The sequence below is a fragment of the Doryrhamphus excisus genome, linkage group LG5, assembly GCF_037039965.1.
Source record: "Doryrhamphus excisus strain RoL-2023G ecotype Guam linkage group LG5, RoL_Dexc_Guam_v1.1, whole genome shotgun sequence".
NCBI lineage: Eukaryota > Metazoa > Chordata > Actinopteri > Syngnathiformes > Syngnathidae > Doryrhamphus > Doryrhamphus excisus.
The window spans coordinates 8,987,557-9,013,967 of record NC_136361.1 but is presented as its reverse complement, the minus strand read 5'-3'; the positions used below and the strand labels follow the sequence as shown (position 1 = coordinate 9,013,967).

The 26,411-nt window shown below is 40.4% G+C and overlaps 1 protein-coding gene across 1 annotated transcript; it reads right to left on the bottom strand.

Annotated features, from left to right (window-relative positions):
- Positions 1 to 1,183: 1,183 nt before the first annotated feature.
- On the bottom strand, positions 1,184 to 24,940 carry nr2f5 (nuclear receptor subfamily 2, group F, member 5). The gene is made up of 4 exons (XM_058054071.2): positions 23,953 to 24,940; positions 9,788 to 10,068; positions 8,430 to 8,676; positions 1,184 to 4,189 (listed from the first exon to the last, which is right to left on the bottom strand). The coding sequence occupies exons 1-4, from the start codon at positions 24,317 to 24,319 to the stop codon at positions 3,870 to 3,872; spliced, it is 1,215 nt and encodes a 404-aa protein (XP_057910054.1). The 5' UTR covers positions 24,320 to 24,940; the 3' UTR covers positions 1,184 to 3,869.
- Between the last annotated feature and the right edge of the window lie 1,471 nt (positions 24,941 to 26,411).

The following is a 26,411-nucleotide window of genomic DNA, read 5'->3' as shown; positions in this document are numbered from 1 at the left end:
GGTCAGTCACACACACACACACACACACACACACACATGCACACATGCACACATGCACATGCATGCACATGCTCCAAATGGTAACCTTGCGCCCTTTGCACCCGGCAAAACCCTCCCCCAGTCCCTTCCATCCGCACCGCCAATCACCATGTCACCCCTTTGTGTGTGTGTGTGTGTGTGTTAAGAAGTGTTAAGAATCAGCATCACTGATCACATAAATTCATCTAGCAATAATAATCTCATCTATCAATAATAATCCCTTTCATTCATCATTTATTATTGTATTTACAATTGCTCTTGACATGTAAAACTACTATTGGAAACCTATAAAAAAAGTATGTAAAATGTACTAATTGATAAATCATAGCTGTTTCATGGCTGACTACAGACTACTAGTGGTTAGGAGACGCGGGTTCGATTCTCCACTCAGCCATCTCTGTGTGGAGTTTGCATGTTCTCCCCGTGCATGCGTGGGTTTTCTCCGGGTACTCCGGTTTCCTCCCACATTCCAAAAACATGCTAGGTTAATTAGCCACTCCAAATTGTCCATAGGTATGAATGTGAGTGTGAATGGTTGTTTGTCTATATGTGCCCTGGGATTGGCTGGCCACCAGTCCAGGGTGTACCCCGCCTCTCGCCCCAAGACAGCTGGGATAGGCTCCAGCACCCCCGTGACCCTCGTATAAGCGGTAGAAAATGAATGAATGAATGAATGAATGAATGATTACTATGATTCTTACTGTTCTAACCAACAATCAGAATGTTTGATTCATTCAACCGAATCAAAGTAAAGTCAAGATATTAATGAGAAAATGTGGTGATTTTCCAAAATTAACGTTGTAATATTATAAGAGAAAAATAAGATGAATTAAAAAAAAAGTTGTGATATGTATAAAAATATGTATAAAATATATAATATATGTATAAAAAACAACAAATACGGTTTTACAAATAAAAGAAAATATAAGTATATATAAATATATATATGAAGCATATTATGAAGCATAATATTGGGAGAAAATTTGAGATATAAATATATATATTTATATAAACATATGTATATAAATAAATATATATATATATATATATACATAATATAAAAAAACGGTAAACTTGGAGATGGTACGCTAGAGTAGCATCCTCGAGGGGACACCTCAAGGTCCAAAGATGACAGGAAGAGAAGTCAGTGTGAACAACATTTTATTTCAATAATTGCTGTCGTCCATACTTCCAAACTAAGGTTGTCAAAACAAACTCATGGGAACATTTCTGTCATGGTTCCAGAATGGCTTCTCCAATAGCAAGGACACAGTGCCATGTTGGAAATGTGAGACAAACGTCCTTCCACCACGAGGGAAGAAGAGGGGACAACGTAAATTATAGTCCTACGCTACGTCACAGTCATTAAGTCCAAGTGGGATAATAATAATAATAATAATAATAATGTAACAAAGACTTGAGGTTTTCAGAGGTTAGTGATACATTTCTCTACGCTATCGTCTCCAGACACGCATTTTTATTCCTCTTGGTGACAAAAAGAACCTGCAGGAGGTCCACGCTGTCCTCCTCTTTGCGGGACATAATACCTGTTATAACAGGCGACGAGAGATTATGGCACAGTCATAAGATAAATGTTCAAAGTCTTTGTTCTAAGGCAAGTACAGCTAAACGCCCCGCCCATGCCCGCCCCGCCCACCACCCGAGAAAAAAAAAAACCAACAAAAGTTTGAAAAAGGTCCGCTGTGACAATCATACGTAGAAAAAAGTGAGCGTGAGAAGTTCCCATGAAGACCGCAGGCAGCAGTGCTGTGCTTCTCCAAGAATGACTAAGTGTTCTTCACCATGCAAGTGCCTCAGCTTTTACTTCCACAAACAAACAATTGGCTAACGCGTTCACTCATTCACTCATTCATTCATTCATTCATTCATTCATTCATTCATTCATTCATTCATTCATTCATCCTGTTGGGCTGGAGCCTACCCCAGCTGCCTTTGGACTGGTTGCCAGTCCATCACAGCAGTTTCTCACTCAAGTGTACATCCCTTACCTGGATTCAAAAAGCTCTTTTTGATGTTGTATCTTGCGCAATACAACGCAATACACTTTAGAGTAGTCAGTGTGCATCCTGTATAGCAGTATAGATTTACCATATTAACACACAGCCATTATGTCTACATAAGGGCTCAACACAAGTGAGTAGCAAGCAATTGTGCCTTGCTTAATGCGGTGCATGGCAGTGGTAGCATGCACGAGTGCTGCCGCCACTGGTGAGCTGCAGTTATCTACTGTGATATAGTGAAGCAGAGCATGCTGCATGCACACGTACATGCAGCATGTCATGCACAGTTTGTTCTTTCATTTCCTGTCTTTTGCCAGCACTAACTGAGTCTTAGCCTCTGGAGCTGCACGAGTGCTACCTCCACTGGGGAGATGCGGTTAAGCGAGGGGAAACAACAAAAGTGACGAGTAAGAAAATTGTATCTTTTACAGACAAGAATGGTGATGGTAGTGTGTATGAGTGACGCGGGCACTTGTAGAGCTGTGGTTCATTGAGGGGAAAGATGCATTCCAAAAGGGACTGCGACATTGTGATGCCGCTAAATCATATGCGGCATATCATGCACTGTCTTCCTGCACATCAAGCACATTTTGTTCCAAAAATAAATGTTCAAGGATAATAAAAGTAGCAACTTTTTCTTGTCTTTTAGCAAGATAATGGTGTCTTTATTACAGTCTGGGGCTGCACGGGTGCTGCTAGCACTTGGGGAGCTATGGTTTATTAAATGGAAGCATGATTTCCCATGAAAGTGAGTCGAAAGGGAATTTGGTGTTAGTATGCACGAGTGTCGCCGACACTGGTAGAGCTGCGGTTCATTGGGTTGATTGAGTGATTGATCTTGGAAACATTAACGCTCAAGGACGATAAAAGTAGCAACCGTTTCTTATCTTTTAGCAAGATAATGCACAAGCGCTGCCAGCACTGGGGGAGCTGTGGTTCCAACATGCACTGTGACATTGTGATGCAGCTCCAGGAGTGGAAGAGGATTCCACAGGGAATCTATTCCCGGCCCGAGAGGAATAAGTTGTATGTTGGAAAACTGCAATAATGACGACTCCTTTTCGGTGGATATTAATCTACTATACTGCCATAGAAGCTGTGCACTGACTACTCTAAAGTACTTGACAAGATAGAAGGAATGAGCTGTTGAAACGTGAGGGCTGTATCCAGACAGTGAATTCCCATTCCCACATATGGACAATTTAGAGTCTCATGCATGATTTTTGTTTCGTTTTCGGAAAGTGAACCCACACAAGCAAAAACTCCAAGACATCATGAGCTCCACATTTGAGCCCCAAACCACCTGACTTTAAAACAACTACGAAAAAGACTCTTAAATTTGGCTTTGGCACCATAAATTTGATATTGTCAGGCCCGTCGAGTCCACCTGAGCTGTCCCCGCCCACTGTCAATCAAGCAATAGATGATGAATGATACGTATACTGTACATGTGGACACAATCATGTCTCCGTATAAACACTCAATTCAACTACAAAGTCCTCTGCAAAAGGTCCAAAAAGACGTTTTGGTGAGTTCTTTTTAATGGCTTGTGGTTTTCAAAAGGGGGCATTGGGGGCGGGTGGGAGTGGTTGTGGGGGTTTAGGGCCAATGAGTCCAAAGAGCCCTTGTTCTGTATTATTTATCAAACTGCTGGGTGGAGGCGCAGCACCGACAACAACGACAAAGTTTGCCTGACAGTCCAGACCTGCTGGTGAACTTCTACCACCGCCATCTTGTGACATCATTGGATGATTGGGGGTCGGAGTGGAATGGTGAGGGGGACGGAGAAGGTGAGGTTGGGGCGGCCTCTCAGGGCCCGTTCTCGTTGTAGTGCAGCGAGATGGGTCGCTCGCGCTGCACGGCGGGCATGTAGGGCCAGTTGTAGCTGGAGCCCGAGAGCAGCATGTCTCGCAGCAGCGTCTCGATGGGCGTTTTGCCCACCAGACGCACGAAGAAGAGCTGCTCGATGACTGGCGACGACACGATTCGCAGCGACGGCAGGCGGAGCAGGAGACGCCCGAAGCGGTTGGGCTGGCTGGGGTACTGGTTGCGAACGTACTCCTCCAGGGCGCACTGGGACTTCTCCTGGATGCTCTCCACGTGAGCCACGTCTGACAGCCCCATGGCGTCTGCGGGGGAGGGGGGAGGAGGGACAATGGACGTTACTTTTCACCTCATCACATGATAACTCCCGCGGCATATCCGGGTCATAAAAACATAAACCATCATCCACAAATCACGACGATTCTAAATGTTTGTACAATATATTTCATAATTATACTGTATACCACTGAGTACTGTATAACCAAACAAATAGTGCGTAGATGTTTTACTGTATGTAATAAATTATACAAAAAAAATGTTTGTGTTGCCAAGACTGCTAACTATTCACAAAAAAAAACAAACAAACAACCTGACCGGGTCATTTTTGACCCACTTATGGAAGGTTGGGGTAGTAACACAAAAACTACAATTTCTTAAAATTTTTAAAAGGTAAGTTAAAAATGTGAATGGCATGATATTAAAAACATGTTTTTTTAGGAATACCTGGAAAATGAAATTATGGAAAATTTTCATTAGGAAGATATTTCAAGAAAACAACCTGACCGGGTCATTTTTGACCCACTTATGGAAGGTTGGGGTAGTAACACAAAAACTAAAAATTCTTGAAATGTATAAAAGGTAAGTTAAAATATGAATGGCATGATATTAAAAACATGTTTTTTTTTTAGGAATACCTGGAATATGAAATGATGACAAATTTTCATTAGGAAGATATTTCAAGAAAACAACCTGACCGGGTCATTTTTGACCCATTTATGCATCTAAGGGTTAATACACAACATTAAACACATGCAATCCAGAAAATTATATGTAAATGTTACACTTGGGGGGGGGGGGGAAGTGGGCTAATAAATTGTCAATAAAAGCACAAATACTGCGGATTTCAGAAAACAACAGATGGAACGATACATCACTCTACAAGAAGCAATGAAAATTAAATAATTTAAAAAAAAAAAAAAAAAAATCCAAAAATTGTTACAACTATAATGATGAAAATGGTAATATTAATGATGATTATAATAATGGTGATAATAATAACAATAATAATGGCAATAATGATAAAGATGATAACAATAATGATAATAATGATAATAATAATAACATTACAATGATAATAATAATGGGAAAACAAGACTGTGGCATGAACAATATTATATAATGTTATTATATTATATCTTATAAGCAAATTTATAAGCTTTTGCTTCAGCTTACTCCTTTTGGGCTTGTCATCAGATAGTTGAATACAAATGTAAATCATGGAAAGTTATATTTTGATTGATGTAAGAAATGCACTGTAATGTTTCATATATTTGCCCAAATAAAATAATAAAAAAAATAATAATAATAATCACATAAGGCTAGTGCTCCTAACTTTTGTTGCTACGTGGCATTCATGCTATATGTGACGTATGGCGTTGGCGTCTTTAATAGTATGTTTTGTGTTTTGCTCACAGATCCTCTATTTGGTAGGAGTGCTGTGCTGGTTTTAGGAATGTACTTCATAAAGACCCTTAACTCGATGAACACACCCTGTGTCTACGCCCACCAGGTTGCAAATGTAAACATCTTAAAATGCGGCTGCAAGTTTGATTGCGTTGTTTTTCTTCAGTGAATAGGCTAACCTAGTACTGTGTCGCATGTTAGCCATGTTAGCAACATACTGTATCTATTAGCTAGTGTTGTGACCTCCTGTTCCGCTCCTTAATGTGTACTAATAATTAATACTGTGTAATACTGTGTTGTACGTGATACAGTATATGGCATCTTTGATGGGATGTTTTTTTGATGATCTGATGATCAAAGATCCTCTATTTGCTATACTCGATGAGCACGCACTGTGTATACGACCACCACTTTGTAAAACAAAAAAAGGCTTCGCTACATATCTTAAAATGCAGCCTGGTGCTCTGCTATACAGTTTTGTTTGTCCTCGATGAGTAGGCTAACCTAGCATAATCTAGCATGATGTTGCTGTGTAATGTTAGCACTTTAGCATCACTTAGTTATGCTAGCGTAGTAATTGCACAAAGAGACCATGATAATGTTAGCGCCACCCCTCCCCCTTCTGGCACAGCTGACAGGGTGTTACGCTCCACTCTTCACACCCTCAGCGTTGGCGGGCGGGCGGACGGGGGGGGGCGTTTGGGGGGTCACAAGGGATTTGTGGAAAGAGGTCACGGCTGCATGAAATCGCAACAAAGATACATTTTTACTGTACGCCCCCCCGCCCCTGCGTTGACCCCCCTGTGAACTCTCGCCGTCCTTTCACAGTGGACACTTTTGTTTTGACCTGTCGCTTTAAATTGCTGTTGCTTCTTGTTACGCTTTGATGTAACCCCCCTCCAAATCAAGTAATATTTTTTTTTTAAATCAAGCGCCCACCCCCACAGCTCAGCATGGTCGCCATTTTGGAAGCTCCTGCGTGACAAGGCAGCGGCTGAGATTAGCGCAGCCGTTCTCGCGTGCCGAAGCGACATCTCAGCGGGCTTTTCTACGCCAAGCAAGCGCCGCCTCTCTTTTGTCCAGGCGGGGGCACGCCAGGTCAGGGGTGGGGGGGTCGCCGAGACGGCTGTCCTCTTGATGCGGCATGATGGGCACTCCAAGGGAGGCGTTTGTCCGGGCTTGTTAGCATCTACATTTTAATGCTACATCGTTTTCTGGTGGGGTGGGGGGGGGCATGTGTGTGAAGTCACATGGTCTGCTCAGGGCTACGGGGTTATGTAGGTCACGGCTGTGCTGTGGACAATACCATCTCACTGCAACCCGCTATGCATATTTTAAGTCCAGGGGTGGGGGAAGCAGGGGCCTGGGGGGGTCGGGGGGTCGCGGGGCGGGGGGGCGGGGCTCGATAGGAGATCATGAAGGAAGCGATGGATGATGATGATGATGATGATGGCCACCAAGCAAAGGGAGAAACACGAGACACATGTGGGGGGGGGGAAGAAAAGGTAGCAACCCCCCCCACCCCGCACGTGGGCCTGCGGGGTGACAGCGCACATGATCTTTCAGGGAGGGTGTGACAGCATGTTGGCTGCAACTGGCGGCTGCAGCGACAAGCTTTGTGCTGACGCGGCGTAATAGCAAAATGGCTCTGACTCTGAAACTGAAATATATGACAAAATATTTAAAAAATATTATTAAAATTACAAAAATATTATTAACATTAAATAATTATTATTAACATTAAAAAATTAAAAAAAAATAAAAATTAATATTAAAATATTAAAATTATGATTGATAGTAACAAGTACAGAAGTAATAAAAATGAAATGAAAAAACTCATATTATATTATTAATATATATACTGTATATATTATATTGTGATATTGAAAAATATTTAAAAAATCAATAATGTTATTTAAATTTCACTTCAGGCATTACAAATGACAAATTAAAAATACAAATAAAAATGCTATATACAAAAATAATAAAACAAAATCTTATCAAAAAACATTTTCACTTCAGCATTACAAATGACAAATTAAAAATAAAAATGCCATATACAAAAATAATAAAACAAAATCTTATCAAAAAACATTCCCATTACATACAGTATTTAATGGATTAGTTATAATTAATCATTAAAAAATGATACAAGTAATAAATACGATAATGGTATTGCCATTATATTACATTTACATTACATTTAAAATTAGGATTAATAATACAGAAATATTTGTTTTAAAAAGTCTACACAGCAATACCATTATGTATTAAATTTCCCTTATGAGTAGTTATTGCAAAAAATTAAATTAATAAAAAATATTTATATTTTTTATATTATATAGTAATTTTTTTTATTAATTATATAACAATAATAAAACAAATAATAATAAAGCAATACTAAGTAAATGTACTTAGTGTATTTTACTTTTGGGGATTAGGATAATATCAAATAAAATAATGCAGGAAAATATGAAAACAATGGGAACTTTTTAACACTATCATGTTTTTATTATTATTGTGCTTCGAGCTTGCAGTGATATCAGTAATATTTTCTTAGTAATATTTTAGTTGTACGCTGTTTCAGGGGATATTGTGCTGTGTCACGGCCTTGGAGTGGAGGTGAGAGGTGGTGGGATGGCGACGATGAATGTTGCTTGCATGCGACACATTCCGCTCATATTTCTTTTACCAATGTTTCCCATTGGCTGACGCCTACGTAAGTCGAGGAATTCACTTCTGCGCTGGTTGTGTAGCCTCGAGCAGAACATAAAAAACATGTGGACGCTCGCCCTCACCCGCGTTATCATGCGTGAGAATGTGAACATGAAAGCATCGCCGCCGCCGTCGTCTCCTACTCACCGGACGTAAAGAGCACGATGGATTTGAGGCAGGAGTACTCGGCCGTGTCCACCTGCAGGGCCTTCAGCTTCTCCACCTGCTCCTGGAAGACGCGGATGTGGTCCATGAAGGCCACCACGCGCTCCGCCGACATGGGTGAGGCGTGCAGGCCCGCCGCCGCCAGCAGGGGCGCCACATGCAGCGGCATGGAGCACTGAGCGGCGTTGAGGACGAAGAGCTCGCTCCACGACATGCGCAGCAGCGCCACCTAGAAAGATGACAGCCAGCATCATCGGTTTGCTGCATTCAGTCCATACTTACAACTAATAATAATAAATAAAATCATTTTTAATCATGTAAATCATGTACTATGCCATATAACACTGCACATTGCTGTTTTAGTCATGCCAGTTCCATATTAGTTCATTAGTTCATTAGCCGAGTTAATGTTGTTTCCTTATCCAAATAAAAAAGGAAAAGGCATGCATGTTTACTGTCATGTGGTCTGAAGGTCATAGTGCACAACCCTCATGCTCACATAGCAGCACGTAGCATTTTTTTGCATTGGCAAAATATCATAAATATGGTTTTCACTTTGGTTTTTATGCTTATTTTAGTGTCGTTTTTTTTCCCCCATATGGTGTGCGTTTTAAGTGTTTATGTCCGACTTTGTTTTCCACTGAGGGCCGCTTGCAAACAAATCAAAGGATAAATCTCCTGAAATATTTATTTCAAAGTGTTTTTGTTATGAATGAAAAGAGAGGACAAATATGATCTCAGGGAAGAAGTTACATTATTAAAAAAACACAAAAAAACCTTAAACCTGTCTTATCTGCCTTATGTCTATTTTATTAGTTAATTTGAGTGTAAAGGTGACTATAGGGGTGTTATTTAATGTCTAGGAGGGCTCTAATAAAGTTAAAAAGCATATTTAGAAGGTGGTAAAAATGTCGTACTTTGGTACGAGGTGCATTAACAAAAAAAAACAAATAAAAAAAACAACCTTAAACTGTATTATGGAAAGCAGGAAGTGAACAAATGTAACAGTTAGTGATTGTAAAAGTACCAGATGGAGGGGTAGGGTTTAATAAGCTTTGCTTCTTCCTACTCCTTTTGGACATGTGGAACTGGGAACTGATTATGGGATGCACTCAATTGGAATCTGTGTTCAAATGAAATAAAACCATTCCCATTCCCATTACATTACCATTACCATTACCATTACCATTACCATTACCATTACCATTACCATTACCATTACCATTACCATTACCATTACCAAAACTTCTGTATGAGTTTGCCTCGGTTTTCATACACAGTCATTTTACACAATATAGCACGTAACAAATAGTTTTTGGTATCCCAGCACGGGCGCTCACCTGATCCATAAGCTGCAGGTCGGGGAAGAACGGGATGTTCTTGGCCCACTCCACAGCGCTGAAGAGCAGCCTGGCGGCCAGCTCGCAGATGTTCTCGATGCCCATTAGATTGTTGCCCTGCATGCACTGGGCGCCGTATCGTGACGTGGGGTACGGCTCGGCGCGTAGCAGCAGAGAGATGAATCCTGACAGGTATGGCTGGCTGTTGTACGGGTCGCCGCCGTTGCTCAGGTACTGACCTGGGCTGCTCTGGGAGTTGGACGTGCGTCCTCGTTGTACAGCTGATGGAGACCAAAACGGACAAAGATCAGATATGTGCTCATCAAATGGTTGGGGGGTCTCTTTCAAAAACCTAGACCTAGCTTACATTTTTAGGATATGCTATTAAATTGAATGAACAAATATATGGTGCATTTAAAGTCTACCGCTGTGGTGCATTCAGGGACTGTCCGACATTCAAACAACCTCCAAGAAACCCTAAAGAGATTTTTGTTGGCGCTTGTGTTTCAATCCCACTCCGCGTGAGTGCATGTACGTGCACACTTAGCCCCGCCCACTCTCTCTGCAAAGATGATGGGGATGCGTTTGAGTTTTTTTGGAAAACACCTGTTCAACATCCCCACGTCTGCCGTCGTACAAAGCGATGTCAGGAGGCGATGAGGTGAGGTGAAAGGACTTGAGAGTTTACATAAAGAGACAGGTGGACGCCAAAGAAGGCTTCGGGGAACGGGGGAGGGATTCGGAAAATGCAGCGCTCCAATCAGCTGTTGTCCCCGACAGCTGTGTCAATTAAACGCAGCTCCAGGAGGTCGAGTTTTACTTTTAAACTTCTGGGAAGAAGAAGAAGAAGAAGAAGACGACGAAGAAGAAGAAAGCACCTTGGCACAAACAACTTCCCGATGAAGTCTGGGTGACCCACGTTCTGGGAAATTGAATGTCAAACAAAAGGTCACGTGGGCGGGCTGGAACGAAGACGTGACCCAGAACCATAACAGACCCCTTTAAAGCTACCATATGTTTTAACACATCCCATTCGTGCTACGCTGGGGAGAAGAACATATCCATGGTACCGTCATCGCCTTGCACTTTGTGGTGTTGGTGGACCAGCCAGGACACCTCTCGGGTGGTGTTAGTGTTAGCATTAGCAGTAATAACACAATTCAGGAATTTCTACAATTTACAAATGATCCAAAACCAAACACACACAAACACCGCAAAGCACATTTACCAGGAAAAAACCATAAATGCCAAAAACCTGAACAAAAAAAGCATTAGAGTAATGCTACAAGTCCACTGAACAAAAGCCCGGCTAACAGGAAGTTAGCCAGGCTCGTAGTAAGTCTGCCTCTCAAAAAGTGAAGTTAATCTACCAGGAAGCTAGCGAGGCTATAAGTGAGTTCAGCAAATTTACTGTGGAAGTTAGCCAGCCAGGTTAGCCAGACTACCAAGGAGGTTAGCCTGTCTATTAGTAAGTTAGGCGGTCTACCAGGAAGTTAGCCAGTTAGCCTCTCTACTGGGGGTTTAAGTGGATCGATTATACCAGAAAGTCAGCCAGGCTATCAGAAAGTGAAGTAAATCTACCAGGAAGCTAGCGAGGCTACAAGTGAGTTCAGCAAATTTACTGTGGAAGTTAGCCTGGCTGTCTGGAAGTTAGCCGATCTACCAGGAGGTTAGCCAGACGAGCAAGGAAGTTATCAAGTCTACCAGGAAGTTAGCCTGCCTATGAGTAAGTTGGGCAGTCTACCAGGAAGTTAGCCAGGCTCGTAGTAAGTCTGCCTCTCTACCGGGAGTTTAAGTGGATCTATTGTACCAGAAAGTTAGCCAGGCTATCAGAAAGTGAAGTTAATCTACCAGGAAGCTAGCGAGGCTACAAGTGAGTTCAGCAAATTTACTGTGGAAGTTAGCCAGCCAGCCAGGTTAGCCAGACTACCAAGGAGGTTAGCCTGCCTATGAGTAAATTAGGCAAGTCTACCAGGAAGTTAGCCAGGCTCGTAGTAAGTCTGCCTCTCTACCGGGAGTTTAAGTGTTAGCCAGGCTACCAGAAAGTGAAGTTCATCTACCAGGAAGCTAGCGAGGCTACAAGTGAGTTCAGCAAATTTACTGTGGAAGTTAGCCTGGCTGTCTGGAAGTTAGCCGATCTACCAGGAGGTTAGCCAGACTAGCAAGGAAGTTATCAAGTCTACCAGGAAGTTAGCCAGGCTCGTAGTAAGTCTGCCTCTCTACCTGGAGTTTAAGTGGATCTATTGTACCAGAAAGTTAGCCAGGCTATCAGAAAGTGAAGTTAATCTACCAGGAAGCTAGTGAGGCTACAAGTGAGTTCAGCAAATTTACCGTGGAAGTTAGCCAGCCAGGTTAGCAAGTCTACCAGGAAGTTAGCCAGGCTCGTAGTAAGTCTGCCTCTCTACCGGGAGTTTAAGTGTTTAGTGTTTATTTATAAGTAGTTTTGCTTGTTTCTCATAATATTATGTATTTAAAAAAAACATATTTTTTCTTTAATATTAAACTTTATGCTACTTATATTAAATATTACAAATTTATTCTCATAAAACAGTAATTTTTCCCCCATTTTCACTCTTAATAGTTTGATTTTATTCTCAAAATCACAGCATTTTTCCCCATTTCTGCTGTTTTGTAATTTTCTAAATATTTCAGCTTTATTCTTGTCATTTTTCTACTCAAAATTATGACTTTTTAAAAATCTTGTAACATAACTTTTTCCACAATCTAGTTTTCCAATAATTTTATTTAATAAATTTATAAGTAGTTTTGCTTGTTTCTCATAATATTATGTCTTTAAAAAACATCTTTATTCTTTAATATTAAACTGCTAATATTAAATGTTACAGATTTATTCTCATAAAATAGTAATCTTTCTCCCGTTTACTCTTAATATTATGATTTTATTCTCACAAAATCCCAGCATTTTTTCCCATTTCTGCTGTTTTGTAATTTTCTAAATATTTCAGCTTTATTCTTGTCATTTTTCTACTCAAAATTCGGACTTTTTAAAAATCTTGTAACATAACTTTTTCCACAATCTAGTTTTCCAATAATTTTAGTTTTGCTTGTTTCTCATAATATTATGCCTTTAAAAAAATTCTTCAATATTAAACTTTATGCTACTAATATTAAATATTACAGGTTTATTCTCATAAAATGGTAATTTTTCCCGTTTACTTGTAATATTTTGATTTTATTCTCATTGAAACGACTGCTTATCTTTCCCTGTAGGGCCACATTTGGACACCCCTGTCCTGCCAAAGAGCTCCATCGTGTCCCGTGTTGATGCGGACCATAAAAATGAGGACGCGGGCAAGCAAGGGCAGCGCGGCACGCAAGTCGAAGTACCTTTGGGACGTTTCAGCTGCCACTTTCAAAATGCCACTTCAGCAAACGGCAGCTGGCGGAGCGCACGCCTCGCTGCCTGGATGCCCTGGATTAGCCCGTGGGGTCAGACTGCTCGTGGAATTACGGCGGCGAAATACAATTAAAGCCCGGCAACATTTGGACCCCAAGGTCACGGTGCCGAGGCCACCGCAGACGCATTACGGAGTTGGCTCGCTGCGACAGTTGGCTTTAATAAGAAGCTTTTTTTCCGCTTCTAAAGCTTTCACCTCCCAGTGGAAAATAAACAAACACGCGACCTCACGTGAACCCCGTCCAGATGACGCAGGGTATCGCGCGCCACCGATTTACCAGATTACAACAACCATCTGTTTAGCTCACTTAAGCTTGCTATCCATTTATTTGCATTTCTATTCTCAAAAGTCAACAAGGGTATCGATTTTTTTTTTCGGTACCCTTGGGTAGCCGGTTCAGTGGTAGCAGGCCGAGCGTGACACAGCGAGGTTTGCCCGCTTGTTCCATGTCACTTCCAGCAGTGGGGGGGGGGGCTAAACTGATGGATATTTAAATTAGGAGTGTCCTTTTTTATTAGCCCAACAAACACTGCAAAAAAATCCTTCAAAATGTTTAAAAAACCCAGCAAAAATGGGTATTATGATCAGAGTTTTGGTCCACAGCAGACGTGTCCTAACCTTTTCCACCGAGGGCCACATACTGAAAAATCAAAGGATGCCGGGACCAATAAAAAGCCAGGTGCGGGCTAAAAATGGCCCCCAGGCTGCACTTTGGACACCCTTGCTGCAAGCATCGTTTATGATATGAATGAGCTTCATATGAGCGTGCAGGATGGGAGTTGCTGCCAACACTATCAGCCGAGTCATGTGACGCCTTCCTGCCACTGCCGGCTTTATTTTGGCCCCGAACTTTGACCTGCGGGTCGGCGAGTGTGGGCAAGGCTCCAAGTGGAATCAAGATAGGAAGGCACGAGAGCTAATGTGTAACATGCAGGTAAAGGTCACCAAAGTGGGAATAACAAAGATAATAATCAACACATGAAGAATAGATATGCAATTTTCAATGACTGGAAAGTAATGAAGTAAAGTGACGTCCTTTCATATTTTTAATAATTACCAGGATGTTTTAAGATGTTCAGCATTGACTGGACGTAGTGCACGGGCCCCACAATGCAGCTTGATGCAGGGGTGCAGGGGTACCCAAAGTGCGGGCCTCGGCACATTCTTAAAATACAATTAAACAAGAAAATATTTAAAAACTTTAAAAAACTAAAAAAAACAGTAAGAATGCCATAAAAATCTGTATTTTCTTTTTCGAATAAATAATAAATATTTTTACAATTAAATAATAATATAAAAATTAAAAATAGCATACAATTTAAATATTAAAGACTCCAATATGTCATTAATAGAAACATAAAAGAGACCAAAGATGCAATTTTATGGTAATTAGTTTGGGCAACAGTAATAATATTGCAATTATAAAGCCAAAATATAAGCCATCATGTAACAAAAAAAGGAAAGAGAAAAAAGTATAAAATACTTTTGACAAAAAAAATGTACAGTCCCCCTCTCCACTGCACTGTTTTTCAAAAATGAATGAATAAATATGCATATTAAGCAAATTTCATGTACTCTTGGCCTTGGCCTCAAATAGTGGGGCATGCCCCCTTGAGGGGGCACGATGAACTGTCATGTAAGGTGTGAGAAGCAGGGAGTACTTTCAGTATTACTGCAGACCTGCCGACGTACTAATTCATCCAACTCAACATGCGGTTTGCTTCTTGAATATGCTCTCCATTTTGTTGCATTTTCCTGGTTTCAATTTCAAATTCAGTCTGAACAGTACAGATAAATAAATAGATATTGGTTTCTCAATAGTATTTCTGTCCCTTCAGGGGGTGGGGGGCATGACAGAAAATAACTGCGAACCACTGACCCAACAGCAGTTGTTGCAGGCACAATAATAACGATAATAATAATCGAGGCTTGGGACTATAGGGGTGCTATTTCATGTCCAGAGTGCTCTAATAATAATAACAAAAAACTACACAGAAGGCCTTAAACAGGTATTGTATGCTCTAACTATCAAAATATGGTAATGGTTTTATTTCATTTGAACATGCATCAGATTCCAATTGAGTGCATCCCATAATCAGTTCCCAGTTCCACATGTCCAAAAGAAGTAGGCAGAAGCAAAGCTTATTAAATCCTACCCCTCCATCTGGTACTTTTACAATCACTAACTGTTACATTTGTTCACTTCCTGCTTTCCGAATATAGTTAATATATAGTTAATTTTAATTTTAATTTTAATTTTAATTTTAATTTTAATTTTAATTTTAATTTTAATTTTAATTTTAATTTTAATTTTAATTTTAATTTTAATTTTAATTTTAATTTTAATTTTAATTTTAATTTTAATTTTAATTTTAATTTTAATTTTAATTTTATTTTTATTTTTCATCGTTGTGCATTGTTTGATTCCCTTACTCAATCCATTCCATAGTTTGATTCCACATACTGAAATGCTATGGCTAGCATAACGTAGTCCTAGCATAGAAGTGTTTCAAATGTACTTCTTCCCTGAGATCATATTTCTCCTCTCTTGTAGAGAAGTATTGGATGACATTTTTAGCTAATTGCTTATTTTTAGCCTTATGCATTATTTTAGCTGTTTGAAGATGAACTATATCAGCAAGTTGAAGTATTTGTGATTTTAGAAATAAGGAGTTAGTATGTTCTCTGTAGGCGGCATTATGAATTATCCTTACTGACCTTTTTTGCAGTACATTTAGCCAGTGAAGATTGCTTTTATAGTTATTAGCCCATATTTCCGACTGATGAATAATCTTCCTTATTTATTATTTTACTTGGATTATCATGGTCAGGTCTGGAATCAATTCACCAAAATAAACGAGGTATTACTGTAATGTAGGTTCACACTAATAATACGCGTTGGCATCGATAACACAAGGCTGACATCTTCTGTCAATCTAAATAAAGTCTTTGCATTTCAAATAAATGTAAAAGTGGTCCCCGCATCCTTTTGAGTTTGAGGCGCTCAGTGGAAAAAGTTTGGACACCCCTCATGATGGCGCGAATAGTATATCAACCAGAGAGTGGATTGAAAGGCTACATTTGGCGTGCGGAAGATGAACGAGCCACAATGTCAACAACACAAGAAGAAGAAGAAGACAAGCCCGAAGAAGCGCAAGCGGCGGTGGCAAGTCGGGAGATGGTGACGCAGACAGACAGACACGGCGAGGGCAGATGAGGAGGAGGAGGAGGCAGACTTCCATCCATCCAAAAGTTTGATTCCCCCATCCCCCTTCTGCTGCGAGGATGCTGCAGCCTCAGCCTTTCAGACTTTGATGAGGCGCTTCCTGAATTAATTAGTGAAGCGACTTGGCCGTGCACTCGCTGACTCGGATTCACGCTATCCTTACATCCACTTTTCAGCCTGCTTTTACCCTCAGACGGCCATGTTTGTCCAAAGAATCAAGTCAAAGTGGCGTTGGAAGACGTGGCTTGTTTTAAGTGCTGCCAAACACGGTGGAATTTGGGACATGACCAACGTAGGCCAACATGAGCGGCAAAAATTCCATCCATGAATATGGGAATCTGATTTGTTCTCCTCCAAAGCGTCCCACGTGTGGCGGATTCAGCGTTTTATTTCGAGTGACACCCAAACTAGTCGAGACGCTTAAGTTGAGCGCAGCACACGTCTGTAAATGTTAACGTGAACATCCTGCTTCCTACGTTCATGCTTGTCCTCGCAGGTTGGCTTTCATGGAGGTTTGGACTTTTTTTTACCAGGGGGGAGGAGAGGGGGGCTCTGCATGCGGAGGCAAGGGTTAAGTACAGCATTTACTTTATTTTTTTTTTAACTTTTCAAAACATTTTTCTTGCAGAAGTTTATCCAGGCATTCATTCATGCAAAACCGTTTTTGCCTTTGCAACATTAGTTTATGTTTTTATTCTTGTTTGATAAATATCCACAATTCCTGCTTCCTGCTTTCCATAATACAGTTTAAGGTTTTTTTTTTGTTAATGCACCTCGTACCGAAGTATGACATTTTTACCACCTTCTAAATATGCTTTTTAACTTTATTAGAGCCCTCCTAGACATGAAATAACACCCCTATAGTTACCTTTACACTCAAATTAACTAATAAAATGGACATAAGGCAGATAAGACAGGTTTTAGGTTTTTTTGTGTGTTTTTTAAATAATGTAACTTCTTCCCTGAGATCATATTTCTCCTCTCTTGTAGAGAAGTATTGGATGACATTTTTAGCTAATTGGTTATTTTTAGCCTTATGCATTATTTTAGCTGTTTGAAGATGAACTATATCAGCAAGTTGAAGTATTTGTGGTTTTAGAAATAAGGAGTTAGTATGTTCTCTGTAGGCGGCATTATGAATTATCCTTACTGACCTTTTTTGCAGTACATTTAGCCAGTGAAGATACTGATACTATTTCAATACTGAAATATTTCTGGTCACTTTATGTTATATATTTGTAATTGTTAGTGAACTTAATAGCAAGAAAATGCATCCCCAAGAGAAGCGTATTCAAGGATCTGCTATCAGGATTTGTCAGCGTCTAAACAAGCTAAGTGAAGGATTTCCGTGCGTACAGCTTGGACGCTGCAGGCCCGCTGGGAGCAACGATTAGGCAACAGCGCCTGTTGAACTTTAGCGCTCCGGTGGGACGGCAGAGCCTGCCACCAAAGCCGAGAGCCGGCCCTGGCCCTGAGGCTCAGAGCTACATCGTCTTACTTTCAAACGTGTAAAATACGTAACTTCAGTTCAGTGGTGAAAAAGTAGAAATGTGACAGTTAGTAAGGCAGCTAAAAACACACACTAACTTTACCAGCCGTGGGAACCTCACTCCTTTCACTTTGTGTACAATAGACACACTTTTTCCAACCAGACTTTCACTTTAGCATTATTAGCATTAGCGTGATGTTGGAGCTGCGTTTGGGCATGCACATTAACTTCCTGTTTCAATTAGTTACGTAGCCTAATTAGGCAGCAAAACTTCATCTTACAGTATTTCGTGTTATGCCATTTCATGTATGATATTTGTATGATATTTCCTATTGCAGTATTTTGTTTTTGGTTGGTTTTGTTAGGGCTTTTTGGGGGGGATTCATTTCTTGTTCGGAATTGTACAAATCCGTATCTGAGCAGAACAGAAAGCTGGACTACTCTTTGAGGCTGTTTTTGGCCACCAAAGCCGAGAGCCGGCCCTGGCCCTGAGGCTCAGAGCTACATCGCCTCACTTTCAAACGTGTAAAATACGTAACTTCAGTTCAGTGGTGAAAAAGTAGAAATGTGACAGTTAGTAAGGCAGCTAAAAACACACGCTAATTTTACCAGCCGTGGGAACCTCACTCCTTTCACTTTGTGTACAATAGACACACTTTTTCCAACCAGACTTTCACTTTAGCATTAGCGTGATGTTGGAGTTGTGTTTGAACATGTACATTAACTTCGTGTTTCAATTAGTTACGCAGCCTAGTTAGGCAGCAAAACTTCGTCTTACAGTATTTATACTGTATATACGCCGTTTCATGTATGATATTTCATGTTGCAGTGTTTTGTGGTACTTTGTGATACGGAACTTCATTGTTACAGTTTTTGTGTGATGACGGCCATCCATGTTGTGACGTTTCACGTTACATCATTTTGTTTCGTTTGGGTTTGCAGCATTTAGTGTTTTTGCTGGTCAATAATTGTGCTACAAATTATTGTTGATAATCAATATTATATAAAAACATCTTTAGTATTTCCTGAAGTACATTTTCTTTCATACATTCATTTATTTTCTATGCTGCTTATCCTCACCAGGGTAGCAACCGGCCAGCCAATCACAGGGCACATATAGACAAACAACCATTCACACTCACATTCATACCTATGGACAATTTGGAGTGGCTAATTAACCTAGCATGTTTTTGGAATGTGGGAGGAAACCGGAGTACTCGGAGAAAACCCACGCATGCACGGGGAGAACATGCAAACTCCACACAGAGTGGGGAATCGAACCCGCCGTGCAGCCTACATTAAAAATATAATGACATTTATTGTTATAGCACCAAAACTCAAACAACTGAAACACCACATGCTTTTGTTTTGCACTCAGAGCGGCCATCTTATTTACCTCGGAGGTATGTTATTCCAAAATAGGGGAAAGAAAGAGTTTATGAATTAGAAAGAGCAGACCGCCCATTTCCAAGGCACCGTCCTGTCCTCGTGGATACTGCTAACGTTGTCAAAAATATGTGAAATGAACGCAAACGTGAATGGAAAGAAGGCCGTAATACAGCATGACATTCTCTGTCAGACGCCATCTACAAGGACAAAAAGCTGAGGTTCTGTGAGGTTAGATGACGACAACGCCACCGCCGCAGCCACCGCCATCACCGCCGTCACAGACATGCTGACTAGCAGTCATCAACCAATGATACAAAGCCCCGCAAAGAGGTCAAAGGAGCCCCCGGGGTGGGGAGAGCGAGGGCAGAAGGTACAAAATGAAACGAAACTTTCAGCGTGACTTTGGAAATGTCATGAACGCCACATCAAGGCTAACACGCCGCTAATTATTTAACAGACTAAATCACTGGCGTTTACATCTAATGAAGACGTGGATGTTTTTTTATCAACCAGATGCAACTTGTCCCTGGAGGCGGTTGTCATCAACGAGCATTTCAAATTAAAAAGAAAAACACATTCCGGAAAAACGGATAAAATGTCAAAGTCGTTCTGCGTCTTGCAGAATCATCGAGATGCGTTTGAGAGTACAAATGTCACCAGAGAACAAACATGCCGTTACCTCGGCAACCTGCGCCCGACTCGATGAATTATGCACAGCGAGCGTGACTGATGTACGTGCGCGTGGACGACGGCGCGCTTTTAACAGCGGCCTGCTTGCCGCCGCCGCCGCCGCACGCTGTTAAATTTACTGTGGCTGTCGCCATGAAATAATCATGTCCGCGTTCTCAAATATTCATGTTTACACCGTTTGTTTGCCTTGAAACACGCGCTCATGGCTTAAAACCATGCTTCCTGCTCGCTACGCAACCACTTTTCCAAGTCTTATGGACGGTCAACTCCATGGCTTTTAGCGACTCCACTCGGGATGAGTCGCTCACGCAAGTGAATCGGTCGGGTACTCCGTTTACTCGTCACAGAGCGCAGGCGCAGAAACAGCAACAATATTTTGGAAAGCAACACATGTCGATCTTTGTACTTAATATATTTCAAGAAAAAAAGGCATATTCCACAGTAGTACCAACTTTGCTCTTTTTCTCCAATTTTGCTTTTTTCCAACGATAATAAGAATTTTCTTCTTCAATAATCTTTGTTTATTTTTATCTTGTAATATTTACTTTATATATATACTTTATTCCCATATTATAACTATCCACAACCTAATTTCCCAAAAATTACTCCTTTATTTGTTGTTTTGTCTATTTTTCATATTTTTTATGAAAGTATTTAACTTCTAGCGCCTTTTTATTTTAATTTTTTAAACATTTTTCCTTAATATTTCAACTTTGTGCTACTAAAATTATTTTTTTTTCGTAATAGTAAGAGTTAATTCTCGTAAACTTTTAGCTCCTTTATCCACATCTGTAGCTGTTTTTTCCCAACTATTTGTACTTTTTTCTTGTAAATTTGTTTTCGGAATTATGACTTAATATAATTGACTATTATAACTTTTTCCGTAACCTAATTTCCCGAAAAATTGCAACTTTATTTGTTGTTTTGTTTGTTTTTATAATACCACAACTTCAAAATAATAATAAAATCTAATAATTATTAACTAATTATTCAATTAACTAATAAAATAATTAAATAACTAAATAATGAAATAATTGAATAGTTGAATTAAATACGAATAAAAAAAATAAAAAACTTCATAATAATAAAGAATATAAAATATTTATTATAATAATCTTTAATATTTAAACTCTGTGCCACTAAAACAACATTATTTTTCCTCAGAATGTCAAGAGTTTATTCTTTACTTTTTTCTCTTATCTCTTTATTCTTGTAAAATGACATCATAAATGACATTTTTGATGTTTTTTCCCTACCATTTCAACTTTTTTCAAAGTAAATTTATAAGTTTAAATTTAAATTTGTTTTGTAAAAGTTGTTTATAAGTTATAAGTTATAAATGTATAAGTTTTCTTATCATTTTCTGATAAAAAGAGAATATTATGGGAATAAAGTCAAAAAACAGCAAAAATATTAGGGGAAAAAAAGTCAAAATTCAACGAGAATAAACTCATAAAATCACGAGAAAAAGTAATGTCATTTTAGTAGCAGAACACAGTTGCAAAATTGAAGAAAAAATATTTTTTCAACATTCGTAATGTTATGAGAATCAAACTAAATTAAAATGTAATATTTTACAATTTGGTTAAGACAAAAGTTATAATATTGTGGGAATAATGCCAAAATATAAAATATAAAATATAAAATATAAAATATAAAATACAAAATATAAAATATAAAATATAAAATATAAAATATAAAATATAAAATATAAAATATAAAATATAAAATATAAAATATAAAATATAAAATACAAAAAGATATGTACAAAAATTATGAAGGAAGAAAGTTGAAATATTCGGCCACCCCTGTTGTAGCCGTTCAGTGGTTAAGGATTCGTTCATGACTCACACCTCCACCCATGGCATGAGCCAGTGAGTCTCCGTGGAGTATCCGTGAATCAGTCAAACTTGGGTCTTTGCGTTGCTTTCCCCCGGGGATAAAACACTTACACAAATGCAGTTAGAGGAACAGTCGCACGATGAATGAATGTTACCCGCTTTCTTTTTTTAAATTTAGCTAGCAGTTGCAAGGGTTAGTCAGTGAACAAGTTTGTCAAAAACAATTTGAACAATCATGACTCGGCCATCTTAATGCTCCTTCTCACAGCAGGCGCTCCAAAAAAGGGGTCTCCAAAATGGACAAATGAGTGTTGATAAACAGAAGCCGGCCTCACAAAGAGGATTTGAGGATAGCGTTTAATCCCGCTGACCTCAAACGCACCAACGAGAGCGCGAGGCGAGTGAGCTGAGTTTCTGCTGCAGTCAAAAAGCTTTATTTGTCGCGTTAGACCGGACATCCGTCAGCGATCAAAACAAGACGCTTGGGAGGCAGTTTGACTGCAAATATCCCCCCCTCGTATGCTTGTATCGTGTCAAAATGTTACTTGGTCTTGAGCACAATGAGGGCAGTGAACACATCAGTAGAAAAATCACACAATTCAGTTAAAAAATATCATCAAAAGTAAAAAAAAATCCTTTTTAGTGGAAGAATCTTTATGTTTTTGTGGACTACCATATCCTGCTCCAAATGTGTCACATCCAAGTCACCCCACGCAATTTCCCAATTGGATTTAGGTCCAAAATGTTCATTTTCTCTTAGTGGAGGCATTATTTTCTTACTTGAGGCCAAAATAGTTGACTATTTGGAACTGCACATTTTTACCCTAAGGTTTTTATTTTTAAACAGCTTCTAAATGATTCATGTTGGTTTCATATCTCTTTCAAATTGAAAAAACATCCTATTTGAACAGGGTTATGTTCCACTTTTGGGATATTTCTGCAACTGTCCACCTGTTAGAACCCCCCCAAATTGCAGTCACATGACCAGATTGCACAATATGGTTGCTTTTTTTGGCTGTTTGTGTAGTTGCACTAAAGGCATTGGTGAAGCGACATCAGGAGATTTCCTCGGGTTTCAGCACACGAGAGCATGACCGAGTTGGTGTGGCTTGCGGGTTTCTGTACAGGATATAGTGTGTATACACACAAACACACACACACACAGGACATGACCCATGGGAGTTATGAGGGATCATCTCAGGCGACTATCTAGGGGTTTGTACACTGATCTTGCTCCTACGTTGCCAGAACGTCAAAAACTAGCCACATCACAACCTATTATAACAACCTCTGCTTGATTTATGGCGTTTTTGAGACATATTGTACATTATCGAGATATTTCGCTTGACGCAAATGCTATGCCGGCCGTAAACTGGATGAGAATAATCCCGTATGTGACCCACATTGAGGCCGGCGTTTGAAAAACACGTCAGCGCCAATTAATAATAATTAACAACCGGGGCGAAGCGCTCGAGCCTCCACCGACACGTTTGCACAGCTCCTCTTTTGGCGCCAAGTGACCCGTTGTTAATCTGGCACAATACAACAAATGCAGCGGCGTCCTGTGCTTCGCGGCTGCGGGTGTCGCTGAGCAAACAGCGTCATTAAAAGACAACACAAAGCCATTTTGTTGTTGTTTTGCTTCATTCGGTGCAGGAATGTGAACTACGGCGCTGCAGGTTGAGGATGATTTTTGGTCTCCATGGCAACAGTGATGATGATGATGAGCACTTGGAAATGTACGGAAAAATGAAAGTACGGTGAAAAAGTTATGTGATTTCGCTCGAAATTGAAGTTTTTGCAGTTTCTTTTCAATTTTTTCACATTTTCAGAGAAACTGAATTTGAGGTTTTTATTAGCTGTAAGCTATGAATATTTCAGCTTGATTTAAATTCACTTTTCAAAGATATTCATTCATTCATACTGCACCTGTAGATGGAAAATTGTTACATCATGAAAAGTGTTTTTCAGGAAAAAAACTAAAAAAAAATGTGCTGACAAATGAATATTTATATGATATATATATAATAATGTTATATATTTTTGTAATGCTGCATTCAGTTGAAATGTCTCCTCCCCCCGCTGACATCCGGCGCACACACCGGCCTTACCTTCTCTCCTCATGCCGACTTTGAGGCACTTCTTCAGGCGGCAGTACTGACACTGGTTCCGGTGGTGCTGGTCGATGGGGCAGTCCCGGTTCCCCCGGCAGGTGTAGCTGAGGTTCCGCCTCACGGAGCGCTTGAAGAAGCTCTTGCATCCCTCGCAGGTGAACTGACCGTAGTGCTTCCCGCTGGACTTGTCCCCGCACACCATGCAGTCCACGTTGGGCAGCTTGTCCCCGGAGAGAGCGTCGTTGCCCGGCGTCGAGCCGTTGGGAGTCCCCGGCGCGCCTCCGGGATCCTGGCCGCAAATCTGGAGCTGCGAGCCCGGGTCTGCGGAAATGCTCTCTGGCCACTGGTTTACTACCATTGCCATGCTATCCACAAACACTTTGGACTTTGGCTTTCAGAGTGGAAAGTGCGAAAACACGGGAACGAGAACGTCCTCGCAAAAGTCAGCTTGTGTGATATTAAAATAAAAAAACTGTCTCTTCTTGTGTGAATCAAAGTTCAGACCAGCAGCAGCGGGGGATCATGACCGATGAGAGTCCCGGTGCTGGCGACCGCACATAGATCCATAAACACGTCCTCCTCCTGGAACCAGCGTCCCGGGAAACGGAAAGGGAGTCCAAGGAAGGGAACTCGGGTCAGCGTGGACGCGCTAGAAGTTAAATATTAATAATTAGACACAAAAATAGTCCGAAAGCCGCACGCTTACACTTCTCCTTCTCAAGTAGTCCCATAAAGGTCTTCTTTGGAGCGGAGGAAGGCGGAGGTGAGCCCCCGGAGTCCGGTCCTTTTTGGGATCAAGACGCGAATGTGGCGCGCGTTGCCTTCATGAGAAGATGCACAAACACGCACTATCACGTCCACGGAGCGATGCGGGACGATGATGATGATGGTGGTGGTGGTGATGGGGATCGGACAACACGGGTCACCTCTGTCCCAGCCAAGCTGCACATTTGGGCCAAAGTGTCACGGGTAGGCTGTTAACCTTCCGCCCCCCTTCCCTCTCACTCCGCCCCCTGGCCGCGGGCGGGCTCCATATAAGGGCGGGAGTGCCGTATAAGGTCATGCCGCCTCCCATGGCGGGCAGCCCGGGTTGGGAGCCAGGCATGGCCGGCAGCGATTGGCTGCTCGGTCGGCCGGTCAAAAGTGAGAAGCACCCTGGTTGGACGGTGGTCTGTTTGGGAGACTCTTTGATTGACAGAAACGAATGTTGCAGAGACTATGTGGACAGGCCGAAAGGCAAAGAAAGTGTCATTTTTTTCAATTTTGTTAGTTAATTTGGAACATAAGTTATGTTTATACGTTTGGGAAGGAGAGTTTACCTTTTTTTCTAGAAAGAAAACAACAATTTCAGCAAAATTTGTTCTCAATCAGAAATCACTCCACACTCTTTATTGCTCTCTGGTTCTACCATATCTTACTTATTGTGTGGAAATATGGGCTAATAACTATAAAAGCAATCTTCACTGGCTAAATGGACTGCAAAAAAAGGTCAGTAAGGATAATTCATAATGCCGCCTACAGAGAACATACTAACCCATTATTTCTAAAATGACAAATACTTCAACTTGCTGATATAGTTCATCTTCAAACAGTTAAAATAATGCATAAGGCTAAAAATAAGCAATTAGCTAAAAATGTCATCCAATACTTCTCTACAAGAGAGGAGAAATATGATCTCATGGAATAAGTACATTTGAAACACTTCTATGCTAGGACTACGTTATGCTAGCCATAGCATTTCAGTATGTGGAATCAGTATGCAATCATTATGGCATTGGATGCTCATATCACCGAGTAAAAAACACACAAAAAAACCTTAAACCTGTCTTATCTGCCTTATGTCTATTTTATTAGTTAATTTGAGTGTAAAGGTGACTATAGGGGTGCTATTTCATGTCTAGGAGGGCTCTCCTAGCATATTTATTTAAAAAGCATATTTAGAAGGTGGTAAATATGTCATACTTTGGTACGAGGTGCATTATTAAAAAAAACAAAAAAGCAAAAAAAACCCCACCTTAAACTGTATTATGGAAAGCAGGAAGTGAACAAATGTAACAGTTAGTGATTTTAAAAGTACCAGATGGAGGGGTAGGATTTAATAAGCTTTGCTTCTGCCTACTCCTTTTGGACATGTGGAACTGGGAACTGATTATGGGATGCACTCAATTGGAATCTGATGCATGTTCAAATGAAATAAAACCATTACCATTACCATTACCATTACCATTACCATTACCATTACCATTACCATTACCATTACCATTACAAAGCATGTGTAATAATGGAATGTAGAAATCAGTATAGATAAATACATATCGAACCGTATCGGTATGGGTGTTTCTGCTGATACTGATATTGGTGTGAGAGTGAGACCTCCATGAAAAGTGCACTGTCCTTCAAAGAGCAACAAAGCTTGCTGACTTGCGTGTCTGCGGTTGGGATTTATTTCAACTTTG

Excerpts from the sequence above, each read along its gene's own strand:
- nr2f5 (XM_058054071.2), bottom strand. The coding sequence starts at position 24,319 with ATGGCAATGGTAGTAAACCAGTGGCCAGAGAGCATTTCCGCAGACCCG. Across the intron at positions 8,677-9,787 it reads ACCTGCAGCTTATGGATCAG|GTGGCGCTGCTGCGCATGTC; the intron begins GTGAGCGCCCGT and ends TCATCTTTCTAG. Across the intron at positions 4,190-8,429 it reads CATCGTGCTCTTTACGTCCG|ACGCCATGGGGCTGTCAGAC; the intron begins GTGAGTAGGAGA and ends CCTCCCCCGCAG.